This window comes from Manacus candei, unplaced genomic scaffold, assembly GCF_025592945.1.
Source record: "Manacus candei isolate 608988 ecotype Guabito, Panama unplaced genomic scaffold, ASM2559294v1 h1tg000048l, whole genome shotgun sequence".
NCBI lineage: Eukaryota > Metazoa > Chordata > Aves > Passeriformes > Pipridae > Manacus > Manacus candei.
In genome coordinates, this window is record NW_026138096.1 from 4,398,881 (window position 1) to 4,420,295 (window position 21,415).

Below are 21,415 nucleotides of genomic sequence, written 5' to 3' on the forward strand. Positions count from 1 at the left end.
TTGTTTTTCAAGCCACCAACACTTTCTATTTAAAATAAAATTATCTGGTTCAGAAAAGGAGGCGCAGCTTTAACAAAGTAAAGAGGTTTTTGTATATTCATGTAGTATCCAATGGGACTTATTCTGATGCATCACAATGGACTGTGTAAATGATGATGTTCAAGTAAAAGGAGATATTCATATAACACTGACTGAGTCTGTAGAGAATGAAATAAGAATCAGACCAGACAATTTTAATTCTGTGGGAAGAATCTTATCCTGGCTGCAAGTCTTATCTTTCACACTGAGACATTCTTAAAAGCAAATATTCACTGGTGTCATGAACATACAGTCTTTCTATTGGGGGCAAGAAATAGATGCTGAAATGAAGTATCTGGTGGGTTTTTTTGTTTCTGTTTTGTTTTGGTTTTGTTTGTTTTGTTTTTGTTTGATGGGGGAGTTGTTTGTTTGTTTTTAAAAATGAAAGCCTGTGACACTTCTGATAGTTACAGAAATAACATCCCAGCTTATCAAATTATACCTTAATACTGTAAATAGATTTGAATTATTGGGGACTTCCAAGCTGCTACAGGTATGTAGGAGATCATTGTAGAAATTTGTGTGTGTTGTATAAAATAAATCTTAGTTGAACATCAATTAAATGGCACTCTTCTTTAATATACTGAAGTTCAGTCAAATTCAAAGAATTGACTCCTGCAGGAGGAATATCAGAATTAAAAAAATAAACTAATAAAACCCCCACTTGTTGCAATGCATTTTTTCTTTAATTCTAAATTGCAACTGATCAATGGCATTCTCTTGCCCATTGTATGAATGGAATAAAAGTTGGGTTGGAACAAATTGCTGCTTTCTAGGTCAGCGACACAGTTGTCCTTTAGAAAATGAGCTTTAGGAGTTGAGCCCTAATTTGATGAATACTTGGTATGTGCCTGGGTGCATTGCTGAATCATGGTTTCTGTGCTGGAAGTACAGGCTTGACTCCTCTTAATTGACTCCCCTTTGGGCTGTCTCAGTGTGTTGGCTGTCAGGGATTCAGATTCTGGGAATCCTGCACATTTGGATGGAGCTCTTTTTGTTGAGGGAACATCTTGTGCAGCAGGGAGCTATGTGAGCTTGCCTGTCCCTTCTGTGACACCGTTAATATATTAAGCTCCTTTTGTTAAATAGAAGTCTCTGTTTCTGTGCTTCCTAAGGTCATGATTTCTGTCCCTTTTGGGCACCCTGCACAGGGTGGTAGGGAAGGGTCATTTTAAGTTTTTGACGATTATTTGAGAAAGTCACCATTCAGGCTTGGAAAATGTTGCTCACGCAGCTGAACAAGTCCGTGCTTGTTGCAGTGAGCTGTGGCCACTTGCTGCAGCTGCGTTGCTCTTCTTAATTTTTTTTCCCCCTTAAGCTGTGGGTCCATTTTCTCTGACAGGTTCTGAGTTCTTTTCTGTGTTTGTGTGCAGTTTATCAACAAAAATACTTTAGGATTTTTTATTTAATTTTATTTTTTTATTAACAGCACTGATGAAGATGGGGATTTCATGACAATTTGGCCTGTAGTCTCTTTTGTGGTTTTCACACATACACCATTATTTTCTTTCTTCTTCACAGTGGGCTACTAGCCCAGAATCTTCCCACTTCTGCTGCAGTAGCAGGATAGTTTAACAGGAACCTCCGGGTTCAAAAAAAAGTGACTCATCTCCCCTTGCTCATCTGCTCCTGTACATCTCATTAAAAAGAAATTTTTTTAATCATTTTATTGTGAATGTCAGGTAGAGATTCAGTCTTGTCTTTGCAATTTGCTAAATTTTTCATTTAAATAAATATGTTCAAAAGAGTTAATGGTATCTTTGAGCCAAGTGAGTACTCAGGGCAGATCCTGCTCACTCACAGCAGCCCTGCTGCCCGTTCTGGCTGCTCCACCTCATTGCAGTAGAGATGTGAAAGACATGCTTTGCAGCTACAGCCCTGGTCGCTCTGGGAAACCAGGCACCCTAGCTAAAAATAGGCTCCTCTAAGTTAGCAGCTTTGCTTGTGAATGCACAGGCATGAGAAGCTGATTTGGGTAATAAGTGATTCCCAAGGACTGGGACCAGGGCTATCTGGGAAGAGACAGGCAGGAGAAACAGTTGGCAAAGCGTCGTGGTTTTAATCCTAGCATTGGCCATCTCCAGAGTGCTTGGTGTTTCATTCTTCAATTTTGCTAACCACTGTATTTCCGTAAGAAATCTCAGACAAGGTCAGAGTTTCATCCCGCTAAATTCTTTACCCATGTATGAGAGAAAGTGTTTGTCTCGGAGACCTTAAGGTTTTAGCAAATCAAGGACTATGTGAGGAAAACAAAGAATTATTGTATCTATTCTGTGCTCATGGGGAGTTAAAGGGAAGGAGACTTCCTTAAGAGGCTGGAAATTCACCATCAGAGGAACTTAGTCTGAATTGTCTGTGTTCAGGATGTGAGCCACCAGACTAGTTTCCTTCTTCTCCTTGTTCCCTTTGGCTTGGCTTTTCCCCCTCCCTCTGCAAAGCTGCCTTTAACCCCGCTTCTGTTCAGTGGTGCAGCTGAACTGAACTCATCCTGCTGCGGGGGGTAATTCCTCTGCTGCCTGGTGAAACTGTACTTGTTAGTGTTTCATTTGCTGGTGTAACCAGCTCCTTTTATCAGCTGAATCGTTTGTGGTACAAGGAGGAAAATATAGTTGGGGAATGCAATAGATAAAGGCTTAAGTGGTCACAATTTAAATCTTAAATTGCCAATTGCATGACTGGCTAGAAGAAGGAAATCTGAGCGGAAAAAGAAGGCAGTAAACATGATGATTAAGTGGATCTTACTCAGAGTAAATTATAGCATTCCGGAGTGAAAGTCTTCTCTTTCACAGAGAAATCATTAAATGTTAAACTCACACTATTATTTTCATTGAGTAGACTTGCATGTGCAGAAATATCCATTTTAATTAGTGTTGAAAAGAAATCTCGTGTACAGAGCACTGCCTGGTAGGTATTTTTATACTCTCTCAGTGAACTCATTTTATATGATGATGATTTCTTCTAATTTTTAATTAACATGTCTAACTTAGAGTTTGGGAAAATGATCAGTGTTTCATTAACTGCCTCACGCTTGGAGATCTATGCAAATCTAATTGATGTGGTCGCTACAGGGTACTTTGTCAAAATGAGCCATCCTGCCACTACCTTTCTCCCCTTGCTTTTCAGTTACATGAGTTTGAGTGAAAGGCACACTGCAACAGCACATAGTTTTACCTCCAAAATGGCAGCATATGATGTGGTGTTATATTTCAGTGCAATGTTTCATCAAGAATATTTCAAAACATTTTATAGACTGCGTATCGGAAGGTCGGTTGTTTATCACTGGTATATAGTGCCCCCCCTTTGCAAAGAGTGTATATAACAGTGCTTTGGAAAAGAAGTGAGAGTATTTCTTGCTCCTTCTCTGAGGAAAATTGTTGGCTCAACTCTGAGCATTGCAGTTTAAAATATACTTACTAGTCTGTAAGAAATACCTCTTATTAATAATATTTACTATCACAAAATATTAAAGCTTATTGTTGTTATTGATTTACTTAGCCATATAAATGAATGAATTACAGTTTCTCACTGGAAAAAATGTTGAGATGTGTGAAGGCTGCATGATCTAGTGGTAAAGGAGGTATCCTTGGCTCTGGCCCCAGCTCTGCCACTAACCTGCCTAATGATTGGGACCAAATCACAGAATCTTGGAAGGGGTAAGGTTGAAAGGGACCACAATGGGGTTATCTGGTCCAATCTCAACTGAGTGCAGCTGAGTACAACTATTGGCATACTAAAGAAAGTAATTTTAGTAAGTGATTATATTCATACTAAATGTTATTCAATGGGTTTAGGTTATTGTACCTATAGTGGTTTTGTTCCATACTGTGATAATAAGAAAGGATATGAAAACAGCAAAGGGAAAGAAGAGCTGAAACCCATTAACGTACTTGGTATTCTGCCCATAAATTATGCCATGAAACTGAGTTAGAGATTTCAAAGTCTGAGTAGAAATGCTGTCCCTGAATTTGCTTTATCTAAGAAAACCAATACTTTTTACTGTGTGCTTATTATTGTGAGAACAGCTAACTGCAATAGCAGGAAGGGAGCTGATATGTAATAAATTATTCAAATATGTTTTTATTAAGCCATTATTTAAAGGATGTAATTTTTTTTTCCTTAAGTACTGAAAACGGTTATGGTATTAATATATACTTGGTTTCCTATAAAATTTTGGACTTAGAAATTTGATCAAGAGATCTTTTGCCTTAAAATATGATATTCACATAAGATGCTAAGGCACATGGGATTAATTTAAAAGCAGTTCATGTGACATAGAATCTCAGAATAATTGAGGTTGGAAGGGACGTCTGCAGGTCATCTGGCCCAGCCTCCTGCTCAAAGTAGGGCTCATACCAAAAGTGAGATGGACTAGTTAAGGATCTGGTGCAGGCATATTTTGAGACCACCAAGGTTAGACATTGCTCAGCCTCATTGGGTGACCTGTTCTAGTACTTAACTACTCTCATGGTGAAATTATTTTTCCTTTTATATCCCACTGGAATTTACCCTCCAGCTTGTGGTTTTTCTTCTCTTGTTCTCAGACACTGGGAAGAGTCTGTCTCTTTCTTCTCTTTAGGGTAGTGGAGGGTGCTGCCTTAGTCTTCTCTTCACTAGACAAATGGAGCTCCCTTACTTCTCCTTATCTGACATGTGCTTCAGCTCTCTAACCATGATCCTCTACTGAACTCACTCCAGGCTGTCAATCTTTGTTGCAACAGGATCCCGGTCTGGATGCCCAATACGGACACAGTATTCTAGATTTTGTGTGTTGCTGTCAACAGGGAGTTGTTGAATGATAAATATCAATGGTAGGATCCCCACAACTGCCTGGATGTGAAGGTACTTAGTTTATATGCCAAAATTGCCATGAGAAACTGAATGCAACCAGAACGGATAAGATTCATAGATCTTTGCACATTGTATTCCTGTTCTGAGAAAAAAAAGGACAGGGAAGAAAAATAGTTTGAAAGAAGAGAGGATAGCATTCTTGGTTATATTATTAAGTAAAAATTCTAAAGCTTCATTTTCCTGGAGAGGTGATGAAGAAGCAACTTGTGGAGACATGAGTGAGAGTATGTCTTCTGACATATTGCAAACCCTCAAGCTCCCTGAGACACTGGAGCCACATTAGTGCTGAGCATGATGTAATGCAGTGAACAGTTTCCTTTTTTAACTGTTTCCAGTTCTGCAATTAGGAATATAACCCATTGCGTTATGAGAATAAAATTTATTTTTCCTGGTAGGCTTTTTAATGTTGGGTAAATATGACAGTTGAAACACATGGTGTTTCCTTAAAAGCTGTGAATTCAAATGATGGCTTAGTGTTGAAAAAAGGATATTGGGTGTTTACGATCCAAGGCAGGTCTGTCAGCTACAGAAGTCAGAGCATGTTTTCCACTAGCTGGAATAGTCTGTTTGGGGAAAGTGCCAGGAAAAAAAGAAAAATCTCCCTCAGGAAAGCAGTGGGGACTTAGTTCACAATTTTGTGAAAACTCATTAACTTAGTTTCTAGGCTTTAGTTCTGAATCCTGTGCTAGTCAGTATTTCCATATTTTCAATCAGCAGTATGGATACTGCTGATTTTGTCAATAAATTTGTAGATAGCACAAAAATTGCTATAATAGTGGAGGTTGTTGCAAGCATAATCTGAAGGGGTTGGTTAGATGACAAACTTCCTGCAAAATTCACTTTAATACAGCCAGATGCAGAGCTGTACATACAAAGATATAAGACTTGCAGGATGAAAGGTTGTTTTGGGAAGTAACAGCCCCTGAATTCAATGTAAGGTTATTGGTTATTCCTCAACATGTACTTCAACTGAATTGGTATGGCAAAGGGGGGTCATGAGGTTTGTTCCTGATGCTGATATTCTCTTATCTGTATTTGTGAACTGAACTTGGAAGATTGTTCTTGCTTTCATTTTTTTCTCTCCTTGTCTCCAGCTGCAGACTTTTTCTTGAAAAACTTGCTCCTTCTTCTTCAGAAAATCAGTCAAATTCTACTGGCAATTAGCCCAGGGAAGCAGAGACTAGTTAGAATAATTATTACTGGAGGTGTAGGTGTAGGTCTACAAAGCCTAAGGCTAAACAAGAGGAGACAGATTAAAACCAACTCTTTGGAGTCTGAGAGATGAATAATGTCTGGGCTTGGAAAGTTCTCGGATTCTTAGGGAGAACCTGGAGTGGTTGAAAAATGCTGATTATTTTTTTATGTATCTGCATTCATTTAGTCCCACCTCTGCATACCCTGATTTTATTAGGCATGCTTGCCAAGTGGTCTTTCCCTTTTAGAAGAACAGAATATTTTAACTTAGCTCTCCAGTAGCAGCACTGTGCTGGCTTATCCCAGAATCACTGTCGGTGGAAACCTGTGATGAGGTTCCTGTAAGCTGTCTGTGGTCAGTCCATAAAGGGTATATCAAGTACAAGTTGGAAAATTAACTTGCCTTTGCCTCTGGTAGCTGCTGCTGTTTAGACCTGGTGTCCTCACCTCAGAAGTGTCCTGGATTCTGGAGGTACACTCTGAGGATAAGGAATGAGGAGAGGACTCACAGAAAATAATCCAGATACTGGAAAATCAGCTTTGTGGGATGAGTTGTAGGGAGGTCAGTCATTAATCTTATCAAAGAGAAAATGTCAAGAGGTAATGTGATTACTTTGTATAAGTACTTATTTATGGAGAATATATTTGTCAGCAGGGTTTTTTTAGTCTTCTATACAAGAACATGACAAGATCCCATAGCTGAAGATTGAAGGCAGATAAATTTACTCAAGAAATAAGTAATCATTACCTGGTTGGCTGCATAAATAAATACTGGGACTCTTTGCTAGAGGAGAGATCCCTTTTTCTCCTGCACATGCGCTTGACTCCAGTTGCAGTCCCACGTGCCCCAAGTGCACCCCTCAACCAGAGAAAATTCCTTCAGGGAGTTGAGGAGAGCCACAGCCTGGCAGTGCCTGAGGTAATGCATGCAAAGATTTAAATCTCTGGCTTACCACGTCTCTATAAAGGGAGCCTTTTGAAAAATGTGATTGTGTTTTATGCTATATGAGAGCCATTTCCACTGTTCAGAATTGTTGCTGCTCTATTTGAGAGACCATCTTCTCCTTAGCCCTGTGTCTTGACCGTGGGAATTTCGTCTCTGTCCTCCCTTCCCAATATAAAAGCAAAACATCAAAGTAATCATTTAGAATAAATCAGTATGTCATGCCTGTTTCTGACACACAAACCTTCAGGAAAAATCATAGGATCTTACACAAAATACAAAGACTGTTGGGGTAAGCTATACTACAGGTACATCTTAGGGCTAGAACCTACAGTTTAAGGAATCTAAAAGCTAGACTACAAAATGCCTGTCTGAGATAACTACATACAGAAATCATTCACTTTAGAGTAAAAAGGAACCACTGCCAGGAAGCAAATTTTTTTTTAGTTTTCTTCAATTTCTTTTTAGTTCAGGAAAGAATTACCTTGTTTGCTATCCTAGTAAACACTTACTTCATAGCCTTTATCCACTTGGATTCATTATGAATTTAGCCAGAAAACATTTAGCTTTTGTGATCATTATCTGCCATTACCTGCTATGAGGACTGTTATATTTCACTGTGTTGAACATTACCGGAATTAAGGTTGTAGCTGCAATTCCTTTAAGAAATATCTATTTCCATGGATTTGCAGCTCAATTCAAAGCATTCTGAATAGGAAACATTTAGCTCCAGGCAGTTACTTAATTTTTTACTTCTGTCTTTTTTCTTTGGTGTTGAAAACAAAATTTTACACAGCATAGTCTTCTGAAACTATAAAATAAATAAACTGGCTTAGAGGGTTGCTGATTCCTCTCCCCTTTTTACTTTTGTCCATCTCCCTACCCCTCTTCTAGCTGAAGTGGGATGGACCCTTGTTTCTAGTATGTCAGTGTGAAAGAACCATAAAAATCACTGCAAAGCTGTGATTAATAATTAAAAACAGATCCAGAGGAATGTATCTGTAATACAGTGATTTTTGGGGAGAGGAGTACGTAAGTTACTTTTTTCATTTTCTAAAGAAAAGAAAGAATTAGCAGCTAGTCTTGGCTTTGCACACAAATACATTTTACAAACTTATTATGACTAATAAGCTTCTTATTAGTCATAACTCTGCTCCTGGGTCTGGTGAGTTAGGACCTCATTTTGCAGGTCTCTCAGTCCTTGTTCATATGAGCCAGTCATGCACAGTCACAGTTGGTGGCTTGCCTCAGTGTTCTTGCCCCAGGTATCAGGATACTAAAACCAAAATAAAGATTTGCCTGAGCTGTGATCAGAGACCCTGCATATTTCCCTAAGATATTTCTCTTCAGGCACTGAGGAGTAAATATTTCTTAGGGACTGACATTTCTCCAAATAGCTTTGCCTGCTGAGAAAATGGACACTGCTCGAGTTGGATAGGAACCAAAGAACTGGACTGACATGTTTGAGCATCTGTTTTCCCTTTCCTGGTTGATGCATTTCTCTGGTAGCACATTTACTACCTTTTTATTTTATTCATGGAGAACTTGCATTATTTCCAACTATCTGATAATTTCTGTTTCTTCGCTGTAGTCCCCTGTGCTTTGTATCCATACTCTGACCTCTTCTTTCTTTTGTTCAAAAATTTTTTGATCATCATATTTTGTGCCTTAGTTAATTAGTATAACTGATTGATATATGTTATGTCTCCTCCCTGAGAAATGCACTTCAGGCTGCTTGTATCATGACTTGAGGAAGGGATAAGGAAGCTACAAAAAGATGCCACTTAGGTGAATTTCTGTCTATTTGTTGTCACAGAGATTAAAGAATGCTTTTACCTTCTCTAGACTAGGGAATGTGGAGGGGACTTGATTTCTTTCCCTGCTGATAGGGATCAATGCCCTTGAAATTGCTTAGGTTTCTGTGGGTAACACTCTGAGCTGGGTGGTTTGTGAGTATAGGTGGGAAATCCCTGGGCTGAGTTAATGTCTCCCAGCACTGAACTTTAACATTTATAATTTCTTTCTTCATATAGCAGTAATAGGGATGCTGTATTAATTAATTAATATGGTAATATGCTGTCCTTGCTCATTTACAGTCTCGGAAAGAAAGTCTTAGCCATTTTGATCTATATTCTTCCTATATTGTGCTCAAGAGTTTTCATTGGGTTACCATTCACACGATTCACTATTGAAAGTCAAATAAATATTTGCTTCCTCTTTTTTGACCTGCATTTCCTAAAGAAATGTCACTGGTCTTCCACTGGGAGAAAGGCAGTTCACTGAAGAATTGGCAGGGAAGAGAATTTATTTATTTATCTATTTATTTGTTTGTGGTTTTGTTTGTTTTACTGTTTTGTTTTGTTTTTTTCTACTAAACCTTGATCGGTTTTGACATGCTTCTGTCTTCAGGAGGTAGCTGAGTAATCTTGAATGGATGTTTTATTCATTTTATTGTGTCTACAAAGTAAACTTCTATAGCTACTTCTTGGGCTGCATTGAAAGCATCTTTCCCCTTCTACGTGCTGTTGAAAAATACAGGTCTACTGCCCTCTCTAAGGAGATGATGGGCTTGGGAGAGGTTGGAAAATTCCTTCTGTGCTAATGAAAAGATATTTTCTGTTCCTAAGTGGGGAAATTAAAGGATTTGCCTGTTCTTTTAGATGTATGGGTGATGTATTTTTCCTGTGACCTCTAATCTTGTAAAATTCTTGCAAAATACAGTATTTAAAAAAATAACAACAAATATATGTAGGTGGTCAGGGATTGATGTAATAGGTCTGAGGTAATTTCCAGTAGAGTACTTCTGCTTACTTGTACACTGGGAGTGAACTTTTACTTTAAGAAATGTGTATTTAGAGAGATCTTCAGAAGTGTAAGTTCACACTGTATGATAAAAAAGCTTGCATCATTAAGTTTAACTCTAGCTATTCTCTTTAATTAGCCTCATGTCCCTTTTAACTTGACATTTAAAGTCATGAACTTGTACAATTACATGCATTTTGTGGAAAATACAACATGGTTGTTTCTACTGTGCACAGAATCTATGAGACTTGCAAATACTGGTTTTATCAAAACTGGATCATTCTCTTCATGTAACGAATTTCAAGATCTGATTTACTGTGTTTAGAATGGGCTTAATTGAGATTGCCATTGGTTTAGACTTTGGATCAGATCCAGATAAATGCATGGGTATGGAAGGGTGGGCAGGGACCACTGGGTTTGAGCTGTAGCCTCTGTTCTCTGGGTATTAGTGTCTTTCTGTCATGGCATCATTTAAACCCCAAACTTGAGAAAAACAATTTGAAAGAATTAAAAGATTCAGACTTTTTTCTTTGTTTTGGGATAAGGTAATTTCCATAAGAAAAAGACCGTTGACTGGTAAACAGAGCAGGCTATGCTCTAAGTTTCAGAAAAAGAATATAAATAGTGACAGGCATTTACAGTTCAAATATAGAACAAACTCATTAGAAAAAAAGATTGGAAAATAAATAGCAGTTCCAGGGAGATGCTCAATATAATGAAGGACAACAGTAAATGTCATGTACACTGTACAGAATTTTTAACTGTCTAATAGAATAAAGTTCTGTTCTAAAGTACCTTGGTATGAAACACATCCTAGACGTACCTACTGTTTTTAAGAAATGAAATGTGGGGTTTTTTAGTATTTACAAGTTTGCTGCACCTTCTATCTATCTATCTATCTATCTATCTATCTATCTATCTATCTATCTATCTATCTATCTATCTATCTATCTAACTACCTACCTACCTACCTACCTACCTACCTACCTATCTGTGTGTGTGTGTATATATATATATTTACATAAGTTTCTTCAACTCTTTCCTTAGATTTTCATTTATTCCTTGGTGGAAAGGCAGGTGAGGGGAAAAAATGAGTATTTTTCCATATGGAAAGTGTTGCCTCTGTGGCACAGTTTATATTAGCCATCAAATGGGACACTGATGCTTAAGAAGCAATAAGTACTGTGGACCTGCTGGCTCTGCAGTGCCCGTGGGTTGCTGTACGTCATTGGTAACAGCATCAGGGGAAGTGCTCTTGAGTGGATGTGAGAATTGGGTCTGGAAACATCCTGTATTGGAACAGAAGATCCTTAATGTCAGGCACACAGAATTTATGCCATGCCTGTGGGTGCTGCTTCTCGGTTTGTCCTCTGTTTATATGCTGTTATCTGCTCTGTCTGGACTTCTTATGTAACTGATTTGAGCGTGGATTCATCCAGGCTGTCTGAGGGGGTCAAACTGGAAGCATAGGTCCTCAGTGTGATGATAAAGCAGTAGGAAACAAAGTACTTCCAAGGGACTGTTCTGATCTACACCTGATCTCCAGAGGTATTTGTCTCTGTTCCTAGGGGCTGGTCCATCCTAAAGTTAGGTGGGAGAAATCAGTGATACATCTCTGCCTCCACCTGTAAAATAGACAGTGCTACTGCGTTATGTAAAGGGGATGTGAGAAGCCTGAAATTACTGCATTTCTACAGAAAAGAGACGTGAGAAGGTGTAAGTGTTAGAGATAACTGTTTAGAAGTGTTCTAGGCATGAACTAAAAATATTTTCCTTCCAATTCACGTGCTGCTTAACTGTTGTACCTGTCCTTAGATCTATGAAAATAGAAAATAGTAACGCTTATAACGTGAAGAAAGAAGTACTTCACACATTTCTAAAACAATCTGGGATCACAAGGAAGAGACCAAGCATGTAAAACATCCATCTTTAAGGGGGAGAATTTCATATTAAGAGTTTGTTACTGAAACTGCTTTGCAACCCTAGCCACAGCTGGTTAAATGCTGACGTGCAAAAGCTGTCTCCAAAGAATCTGTCAAATGCCTAGGTCTTTACTGGGGTAAAATAAAGAAATATAGACCTCATTTATCAGGACCTATGATATTTTCCTACTTGTGTCTACTTGATCTGAAGGTCATTTAAAATGTATTAGAGGCTTAAGATTGAAAGTGAAGCTGATTTGAAACCCAGCTCGAATACGACCAATTGTGCTGATATTCTTCATACTGGTTAAACCAAAGCACAGTGTCTGTGTGACAAGACACCGTTAGGTGGGGATCCAAAATGATGTGGCCTGGTGAAATAACTGGGTTTTTTCCCACAGATAATGCTGTATAATTCTACTTAGCTTTAATGTCCCCGTGGCTCTTAAAGTAATGGACACCTAGGGCAGAGGCTGGGTGAGGAAATACAAAAAGCTGGCGAAAATTCAGGGCTCACAGATTGGAAACCTTCTGGTTTGGCTACAGACTGAATGTGGAGAACTCTCCAGCACTCCCTTGGTCCCTTCCAGTGTTTTCTTTGACATATTTGGCCCCTGACCAATTTTCCCAACTGCTCCCAAGCCCTTTCTAATAGTCTCCTAACCCACTTGGATGTTCCTGCGGCTCCTTTACGCCCTTTCTATTGGCACAGATATAAAGTTCTGCTGCTTCAGGGATAATGCTGAAGATAAATGTGCTTTCATCCTTCTTCCTCTCAAAGGGGGTCCTTCCCAGTATTTTACAGTAGCTGAATTCAGTTAATGTCGTTTGAGGTGTTCCAAATTAGTTCCAAATGTGGCCACAGGGAGCAGACAGGCTTGGCATTTGAGTGGGAACGGTTCCCTCTCACACTACGCTAGGGGCAGTGTGTTGGTACTTCTGAAATGGATTGTTTTAGGAAGACAAGTAGAGGTGAAACAGTTAAAATGAAAGGCAGTTGTAAAGAGACCAACTTCCACCCAGTAAAAGCAGGTGTGTTGGCCCCTCTCTGTCCTTGTGCAAAAATGGGGAGCGAATGGTCCTTGCTTGGAGAGGCACCTGGGCATCCCTCACTGGAAGGGTGATAGAGCTTGAGGACTGGAGGATGTTTTTTTAGACAGCACTTAGAGTATCAGCTTCAGATCTGTTTTGTGTTATTCCTGTTTTACTAGGCAACCTTGAATTTTTATTTTTTTTTTTTTTTAAATCCCCTTCACTCTCTTTTTGTGTCATTGTCCAGCCCTGATTTTTACTTTAACTCTGCTTATTTTAAAGTATCCCTGTGCATGTACACAACACTCCATATTTCAAAAAGTGTGAAACAAGTTTTGTATCTAGATCTGCTGTGTCTCTGGTTTTCTGACTGAAATATTAATGAGCATCACTCTGTCTGTATACTAGAACAGCCTTGATCTTTAGGATGTTTGTCCTGGTGGAACCCCTTCCAGCTAGGCGCGTGCTCATGTTCCCCTCTGTAGATCATGTTCCCATGTTTGTCTTTCTCATTTATAAAGAATAAAGTCAGGTACCTGCAATATTCAGAAAATATAAAGTTCAGTCCTTATTCATGATAAAGAAGGATATTAAATATTTGTGGCTCTTCGGCTGATCTTGATGCAATATCAAAGTCTTTGCTCCCACATACAGTCTTTATAAAGCCTCTTTATGATAGGTAATTAGGTCTTATTTGAACACCATAAGCCATTTCAGAGATAATTGAATGTTATTTTGAGGTTGATGCAACCTCTGATAAATATGATGTTATTTAGTGCAGTGATATTTAATGTTGTGGTTCTGGTGAAGACAGAGCAGCTGTGAGGGAGAGTAACCAATATGAACAAATCTGCCAACAGCCCTGCGTCAAAGGAATGGTCTTCTCAGCTTGTGGTATCCTCTACAGATGTTTCCATATGTCTTGCATAATAATTTCTTTTTTGAAATAAAGAGTGTAATTATTTTTATGGTAATTTAAAAAAAAAGAAAAAAGCTCCAGCCTTGAAAAAGGATTTAATGTTGCAGATGAGAAGCTCATTTTCAGTTTTTATATTTTACCATTGGGCAGTAACACTGCATGATAGACTGGGAATATTTCACAAACAGCACTTAAAATCTGATTTTTCTTTTCTGGTAGTGAATAGCTATATAATATTGATGACCAAGGTGAACTGCCTATCCATAATGTTGGATTCCTGAAATATCTGAAAGAGACTAAAGATGTTTTACGTGTGTTGTCTTTGGATGTTAGCTCTGCTTCCTCTTGAATTTTCACAGGAATGAAAAAGAATATTCACACAATAGGTTTGGTTCTGCAGGAAGTATTGTTAATTCAATTTACATTACATTACTAGAGGAGGTAAGTAAAGCTGGTCTGTATTTCAGAAAAATTTACAATTAGTAGACTAGACAGACTAGGAAAAAAATTCTTGCTTCATGCTTTAGAAATTTATTCGCTTGGCATGTTTGCAAATGTGGTTTTAAGAGCTTATCAAATAATATGTTAAATATTGAAACTTAAAAATTGCTCTGGCTGTGTAGAAAAAGGCAATGACAGAAAACTGGAGATTTTTGTATCAGAGGTGACATTGGTTTAGGCTGTTTGAAAAAGAACAGGAAGTTTAATTGAAAAAGTAGTTAAAATGTGAGACAGTTTCCCAAGCTGCAGATTTAATCTAGAATTTTGAGTCTTGTAATTCTGTGGCTTTTGAACTGAGTTCCCATTGCTCTGCATCTGCAGCGTGCCCAGAAACCTTGGACCTGCACCTCATGGTTCTGGAGAGGAGCAGTAACATGAATGTGCTCGAGTACCAGCAGTCCAGGTTGGCTGACCAGTTTTACATATGCTTTGATTTTTGAGGACTGACCATTGACAGTTCCATTCACAAGAGTCTCTGTTGTTTTGTGGGTGGGTCGGGCAGTACCACATAGAAGCCTGTGCTTATCCCAGCAGCCAACTGCTAAAAACTGAAGTAATAGCCCAACTGCCTGAGTTGCAAATTACTGAAGACTGGAAAATATATCTGGGAAGCATCTTTATTTATATGCACTCCCCATTCTTATAATTGTTGTGGTTTTTTTGTTTGTTTACTGCTGTGGTATGAACTGGTATGGCTGCTTCAGCCATATGGTTATCTATCTATCTGTTAAATATGATTGAAATCAATCAGTGGATTTAGAATTAAAAGGTAGGGATGAGGAGCCAAAACTACATATATATATATATATACACACACACAGTGTGTATGGAGTGTCATCACATAAACATAATTTTCTTAGAAGCTTGCACTGAAAATGTGACATCAGTTGATGATGTGAAGTGTTCTGAACTGGAACTGTAGGCTCCTGAAAGCATCAGGTCATCTTTTTCTCCTGTGTTTATACAGTGCTAACAGAATATAATCCCGTCGTGTGCTAGATAGTGGATTAAATATATTTGATATTTTAAAGTTACTATTCTGAATAAATGTTTTCAGTGTCAATGTGTAAAGTAAATGTGTAAAGTACCATATTTAAAATGGTTTTGAATCCAGAAACAATCACAACTACTGCTTTCAAGACTATGCACTTATTCAGCTCTTGTGGAGGGAAATACCTCCTAGAGAACAGGAATTGAGCCATTATTGTGTCTTACTTTGAATTATGAATAAATTCACTGTACAGAATTATCACTAATGCTTAAGACAAGTGCACTGGTCCAGTGACTGACTTCATATGCACTAAGTTCTCTTGTCTGCCAATACAATTTATTTGGAAGAACTATAAATCTAATTCTTCAAGTATTTCATGTTAAATCACGGGTTGCTTTTAAGAACTTTATTACCAGGGAGGAGTAGAAACTTATACAGTGAATTCTTAATAGCTTTAGTAATGGTCTAAATGTCTGCTTTTTCACCTTCCATCATAATGCTGCAGCAGAGTAAACCTAAAACCTTTTTTTTCTGTTTACAGTTTCCCCAGCATAATCAAAATATGATGTAGTTGTTAATAGTAGTATGGCAGTTGCTCCATATAATACCCTTGTGGTAATATACCTTCATATTAATAATCTTGGGAGTTTTATTTTTCTCATAAAAGTCTTTGTTTTAAATAAGAAGTGTGAAAAGTAATGCCAGCCTTAGCATGATGATTGAAGACCCTGCTGCTGCAAAAGCAGAAGTGGCTTGAAGGATTTGGAGCAGTGGTTGCCTATGATTTGTGAGGGAGGTTTTTGATTATTAGTTGTCAAGGAAGTTTGGGAAGTACAGGGGGTGGTGGTGACGAATTAATTGGCTGTGCCCAGAACCTCTTGATCTCCCCAAAATAGTTGTGGTGCACAGTGGCATAGTTACAGTTAAATAGCTGAAAAGGTGAGTGAGGCTGTGTTCTTGAGCAAAACAGCTTATGTTCCTGTCACACAGAGCATTAAGTACCTGTTCAAGTGACTCTCATAAACACTTCTTTGGATTTCAGTGTGTTCATTCACTTGAATTAAATTAAACAGATGCTAAAAAGTTTGCAGAAACTTGAGTCTGTCTGAGCAATTTATTTTCCTGGTAGCTCTGGCTGCCCAGAAGTATTTACAGCGTGCTCTCACCTTCTAATAAACCTGGGGAAACACAAAAACTTGCAATCATGCTTGCAATTACACATTTGAAAGTATGAGACTTTTGCTAATAAAGTTCTGAATAGATGCCAAAAAAAATAATTACTTCAAATCACAAATGGCAGGGGTCAAATAAAACTTAATCTGAAAGAATCTGCGTGGAGATAGAAAAAGAGAGATCTCTGTTAAGAATAGTCCATGGAAAAAAAAAAAAAACATCATGGAGGGAGCATGGGGTGAAAAAGAAATTTCCACGTTTATCAAAAAGAGAAGGATCTTAGCAAATCCTTCATAGAAAAGGAAAAAGACCCAAAGATAAAATATAAACACCAGGAAAGATCAAGAATTTGTTCCTTTTTCCTTCCTCAGCCCTCCTAGCTGACATGGTGATGAAAAGAGAGGATTAAAATGGGCTTCTTTAAAACCAAAGTTATATTAGGAAGTGATTAAAAGCACATTGTGTTCTGTAAAGTGAAGTTTTGCTCTTTTCGGTCCAGAGTTGCTGCAAAACATTTTCAGAGGAGAGCAACAGAAAAGGAGAGGGGATAAACATAGATCATTCTAACTTTAATTATTAATGGGTAACAATATCTGTGGAATTTTCCATTTGTTTTCCTGGTCTGTCAGGCACTGTGAACCCAGTGCACTCCTGAAGACAGGCCTACATCCAGAAAGGATTTTGTGTCAGAAACTGCTTCAACACTTTTGTTTGGAGAACAGTTTTGAGCTGTGACTGCTGTAACAGTGAGAATTCACACAGGCAGGAACTAAGTTATGGAAGCAGGAGAATGGCATGGGAGAATCAAAATCTGAGCAAACAACCCCCTGCCCTGCCCCAAAAATGGATGAGGTAGAGAAATTTCTGAATGCCCAGCCTAGACAACTTGACAAGAACTACAGTTATTATTCCCACTGAAAACTTACTTCCAATGCACTTTGCATGTGATTTTTGGAATCCTGAGGGATTTATCTTCCATACCTTGCACATATGCAGAAATACTGGCCTACTCTGGCTCTATGGAGAGGGCAAAGGCTTTGGTAAAGCTAGAAGTTTTCACTTTCTTTTTTCGCTTTCGGGTTTTTTTGTCCAGAAGCACCATCACGTGTTCATAGATCACTAGCATGGAACAGTAAGTTACTGTTACCCCCTCTGTCATACTCTGGGAGCTAAATCAAAAGAACTGGGAGTGAATTTAAGATTCAGTGGTTTAAAATGCTTTCACAAGTCTCTGGAAATCTGGATGGGTTGGAGATTTCTAGGTAACCCATCTGTAAATAAAGGATCTGGTAAATCTAATTCTCCTCCATCACCTAGATTTATTTTAGCTGTAAAATAATAACAGAGAAAAGTTAAATTTATTTTAGCTGTCCATGACTGATTGGTAGTATGAGCTGGTTAAGAATGCTATCCTTGATCATTGCTCAGTTGCTGCTGTGCCTCAGGCCTCTTCCCATCTAAGGGCCACCCAAGTGTTTTCACTAGGAGAGCCACGTGTATGAACACTGGCTTCCATCCAGCCTGTAAAATGCTTGTAATTATGGAGTCTCATTAAAATGAAATCAGTGAAACAGGGTTCTGCTCTTAAAAATGCCGCATAAAATCCAGACATCCTGAAGGCCTTCGTGCTTTTACTGTGAAATAATTCCTTCTGTTCTTTGTATCTGTATTAATTTAGAAGAAGTACTGTTATGATTAGGATGGTCACCTGGAAAAATGCCCACAGTCCAGAGGACAGTGCTGTAAAATCTGTTTAATAGCTGACCTCTGTATTTTGGATACTGGGATGAAATCCACTGGCATAGTTGAAATGGTGTCAGCCCCCCAGCAGCCTCATACTTCTTAAGTTGCGACAGGAATCTGCTAATGGTGTTCAAGAATTCAAAGATGGCTCATTATGGCTTTGTTTTTCCTACTAAGTTCATTCTCTCCACTTCCAAAATGCAAAATAAGGTATTTTAATTTTTCAGTTAATTTACTAGTGAGATTGGAAAGTACCGGCATCTGTTTTTCAGAGCTGTGACTCAGATTAAGGCACCAATCCTGCAGTGTCAAGAGGCTTTTTCACTGCCTGTGGCTGCTCCCCAATGCAGTTTGCAGTAACCTGAAAGCCAGTCAGTTGAAGTGTGTGGAACAACTGTGGCTTTCTGATTTGGTGTGTGCATGCCCTCGATGAACTCCAGCTAACCAGCAGTGCAGTAAGCCTGAAAATCTTTAACACTTCCAACAGGTGCGGAGTTACAGAAATGGCTTACCTGGAAGGTGCTTTGTTGATGCTCCCATACAGGTTATATTCAGAGCAAAACCCAATAGGATTTTCTGTGTGTGATTTTAACTGGTTTAATTCAGGAATGAAACGTCAAGATTAGCTTGTGGCACGGTGGCTCCAACATACATTGCTGAAAATCATCTGAATTTTAGTGATTGTGGGATGTACAGGGATGAAAAAAGTTGGCTCTCTAATTTCAGGATTCAGTCTCCATTTCTGCATGAATGGAAGGAAACAAGAATGTGATCTCTTATATCTTTAGACATTTTCTTTTTTATTTTCATGTACCAAATATGCATCCTTGTATCTCTTAAAAAAACATCACAGGTGTGATGTTTTTTTGTGGCCTAAGAGAAATTTCAATTGTTTGGAAAAGCAGAGTCTGAAACTTTTTCCTTAATAGTTGAAGCCAATAGATGCTCCCAGTGGTGAAGATTCTTTCCCTTTCCTCTTAATTGCAAGCACCAGCAAAAAACTGTAGTTAAGACACTGACAATAGAATAAATAGCTGACCTGATGGAGTGTGCTTGGGCTGTAGCCAGGAATCTCATCCATAGATACTCTCTGCTTTGGGAAGTAGTTCTTTCTCTTGGCTTTGTAAGTCTTGTAACCTATTACAAAGATTTTTTTTTTTTTTTGCTTTGTTTTAAACTAAATCTTTATTTTTATAAATAATCAAATCCCAACTAAGTGGTCTGGTAGATTGTGACTCTCTTGAGAATAGGAAGGAATAATACTATTTGTGAATTATAGGTTGTTTTTGCTTTTACTTATATCAATGTACATCAAAGAACACGTGTTGTGAATTTATTAGGTTTAGATAACCCTGAGTGAGACTGGTATTATAGCTCAGTTCTGTAAAACACTTCGTTATTTCCAAAGTACCCTGTAATAACAACCATGGTCTGGAATTCTGTTCTCTCGCAAGCTCCAGCACACAGAGACTGCAGCATAAATGTATCATCGGCATATTAATTATCTGAATAATCAAAGTGAGTGCCTACAGTTGCTGTTTGCTGCAGGTTTCATCTGGGGGTCAGAAGCAGAGGCAGTGCCAGTTAAATAACAGCTTGCTCCAAACTGTTGGAGCCCAGGGTTGACCCCACATGAAAGGAAGCCTACAGCTGTGTGAGGAGCCAGATGTTTCTTCCTATTCTACCTCTGTGGGGTTGTTATGGGAACATGGGTCTAAGAACCACTAATATGGCAGCAGGTGAATTAAGTCTTTAAAGGGTATAAATGTAAACCACAGCATTCAGCTTGATACACTGGTCGTGGACTAGTGTTTTACATTGTTTAACCAGGGAATTTGTCAGATATTGAGCGGATGGAAAGTGTTTCTTGCTGACTCTTTTCATTGGGTTTGTCATAGATGTTTTGTCTATGAAATTTGTTCATGTATTTTATTGGCTGTTGGTGATGCAGATGAGTAATTTACAGAGCACAGAGCTGGTTCACAAAGGGAAAAATGTGATACTTCAAGAAATGAAAAATTATAGCTATGGAAGTTGCATTTCTGATCTTGTAGGGAAGACTAGAGCTAATTTTTTTGTGTGTGTTTGTTATCTGGATAATCAAAGTTAATCACCATTTTTTAACACTTTGGATTAAAAAAATAATTGTTTCTGTAGAATTGCCTCCTAAATTTAAACTAGCAACCAGATTGGTTCTTCCTGCTGAGAAAGTCATAAAGATTGCTTGGGGGGTGTCATGTGTGTGGTGGTATTTATGTGACTATTCCAACTCGACTGCTCATGTGAAAAGGGCAATCTTTCACAAAGTCACTGGGTTTGCAGGAAACTTCAAATTCTGAAATCACTCTCTCCAGAAAGAGAAAGGAAAAAGCCAGTCTAAAAGCAAAACTTAACAGGTAAAAATTGAGGTGAAATACCATTCAGATTTTCAGAAGCCTCACTTTTGTGTTCCCCAAAATAATGCTGCCTATGATCTACTTCTGTTTCTTATATCAGTTTACATATTTAAATATATATTCTCATTTTCTTTTAGGTGATCCTGATCCTTACCAAGTATTATCATACTGACATGGGGAAAGTGCTGGAGAGCTCTTTGTGGAGGTAAGTTCTCTTTTTTTTTTTTTCTATAACCTTCCCCCATGCTGTTCTTGGAATAGATCCATCTCTTCCTTTTCCAGACTGCTGCTGAGTTGAGTTGGTAGCTGACTGATAGTAATGTAGTATTATACAGATTGTCATTGGCTCTTACTCCTTCTCTTCCTTCAGTGTAGTTCCTGTACATCAATAAGAAAGAGTTTGAAATGAACTTTAACAGTAGAGATGAACAGTGATAGAGAATATAAGGAACCTTCTTGATGCCACTTTGCAGGATGCCATGCTTTTCCTTTTCCTAGAAATTTTGCATCAAATTTACATAAAAAGTTTGGAATGGTTGCTGTGTTGGGATGTGTCTGTTGGGAGTTGTTGCTGCTCGAGTACTGTACCGAGTTTGGTAAATAATCCTGCTTCAGAAGCAATCTTGATTGTCTGGATGGAATGTGCTACCGATGTAGGTTATATTGTGTTTTATGACAACTGGGAATAAGTAGTAATCCAAATAAATTTCTGATTGACTCTCGTTCCTGTAACATTTGCGAATTAAGATATCAATATGCTTCTTGCCTCTGTGTGTGCACAGATTGCACGCTCAGGTGTACATCAGCACAGAACCAGGGCTGAGGTAAATCTATGTTATACTAGTCATACTGATTATCTTCTCAAGTGTTAGT

The 21,415-nt window shown here is 38.3% G+C and overlaps 1 protein-coding gene across 1 annotated transcript in view; it reads left to right on the top strand.

The window, feature by feature from the left end:
• Positions 1-21,415, top strand: part of SORCS2 (sortilin related VPS10 domain containing receptor 2) — a 552,065-nt gene that overhangs the window by 160,241 nt on the left and 370,409 nt on the right. Inside the window, exon 2 of the mRNA XM_051798400.1 lies at positions 20,680-20,747. Coding sequence (XP_051654360.1) covers positions 20,680-20,747 — 68 coding nt within the window. The remainder of the gene's footprint in view (positions 1-20,679; positions 20,748-21,415) is intronic.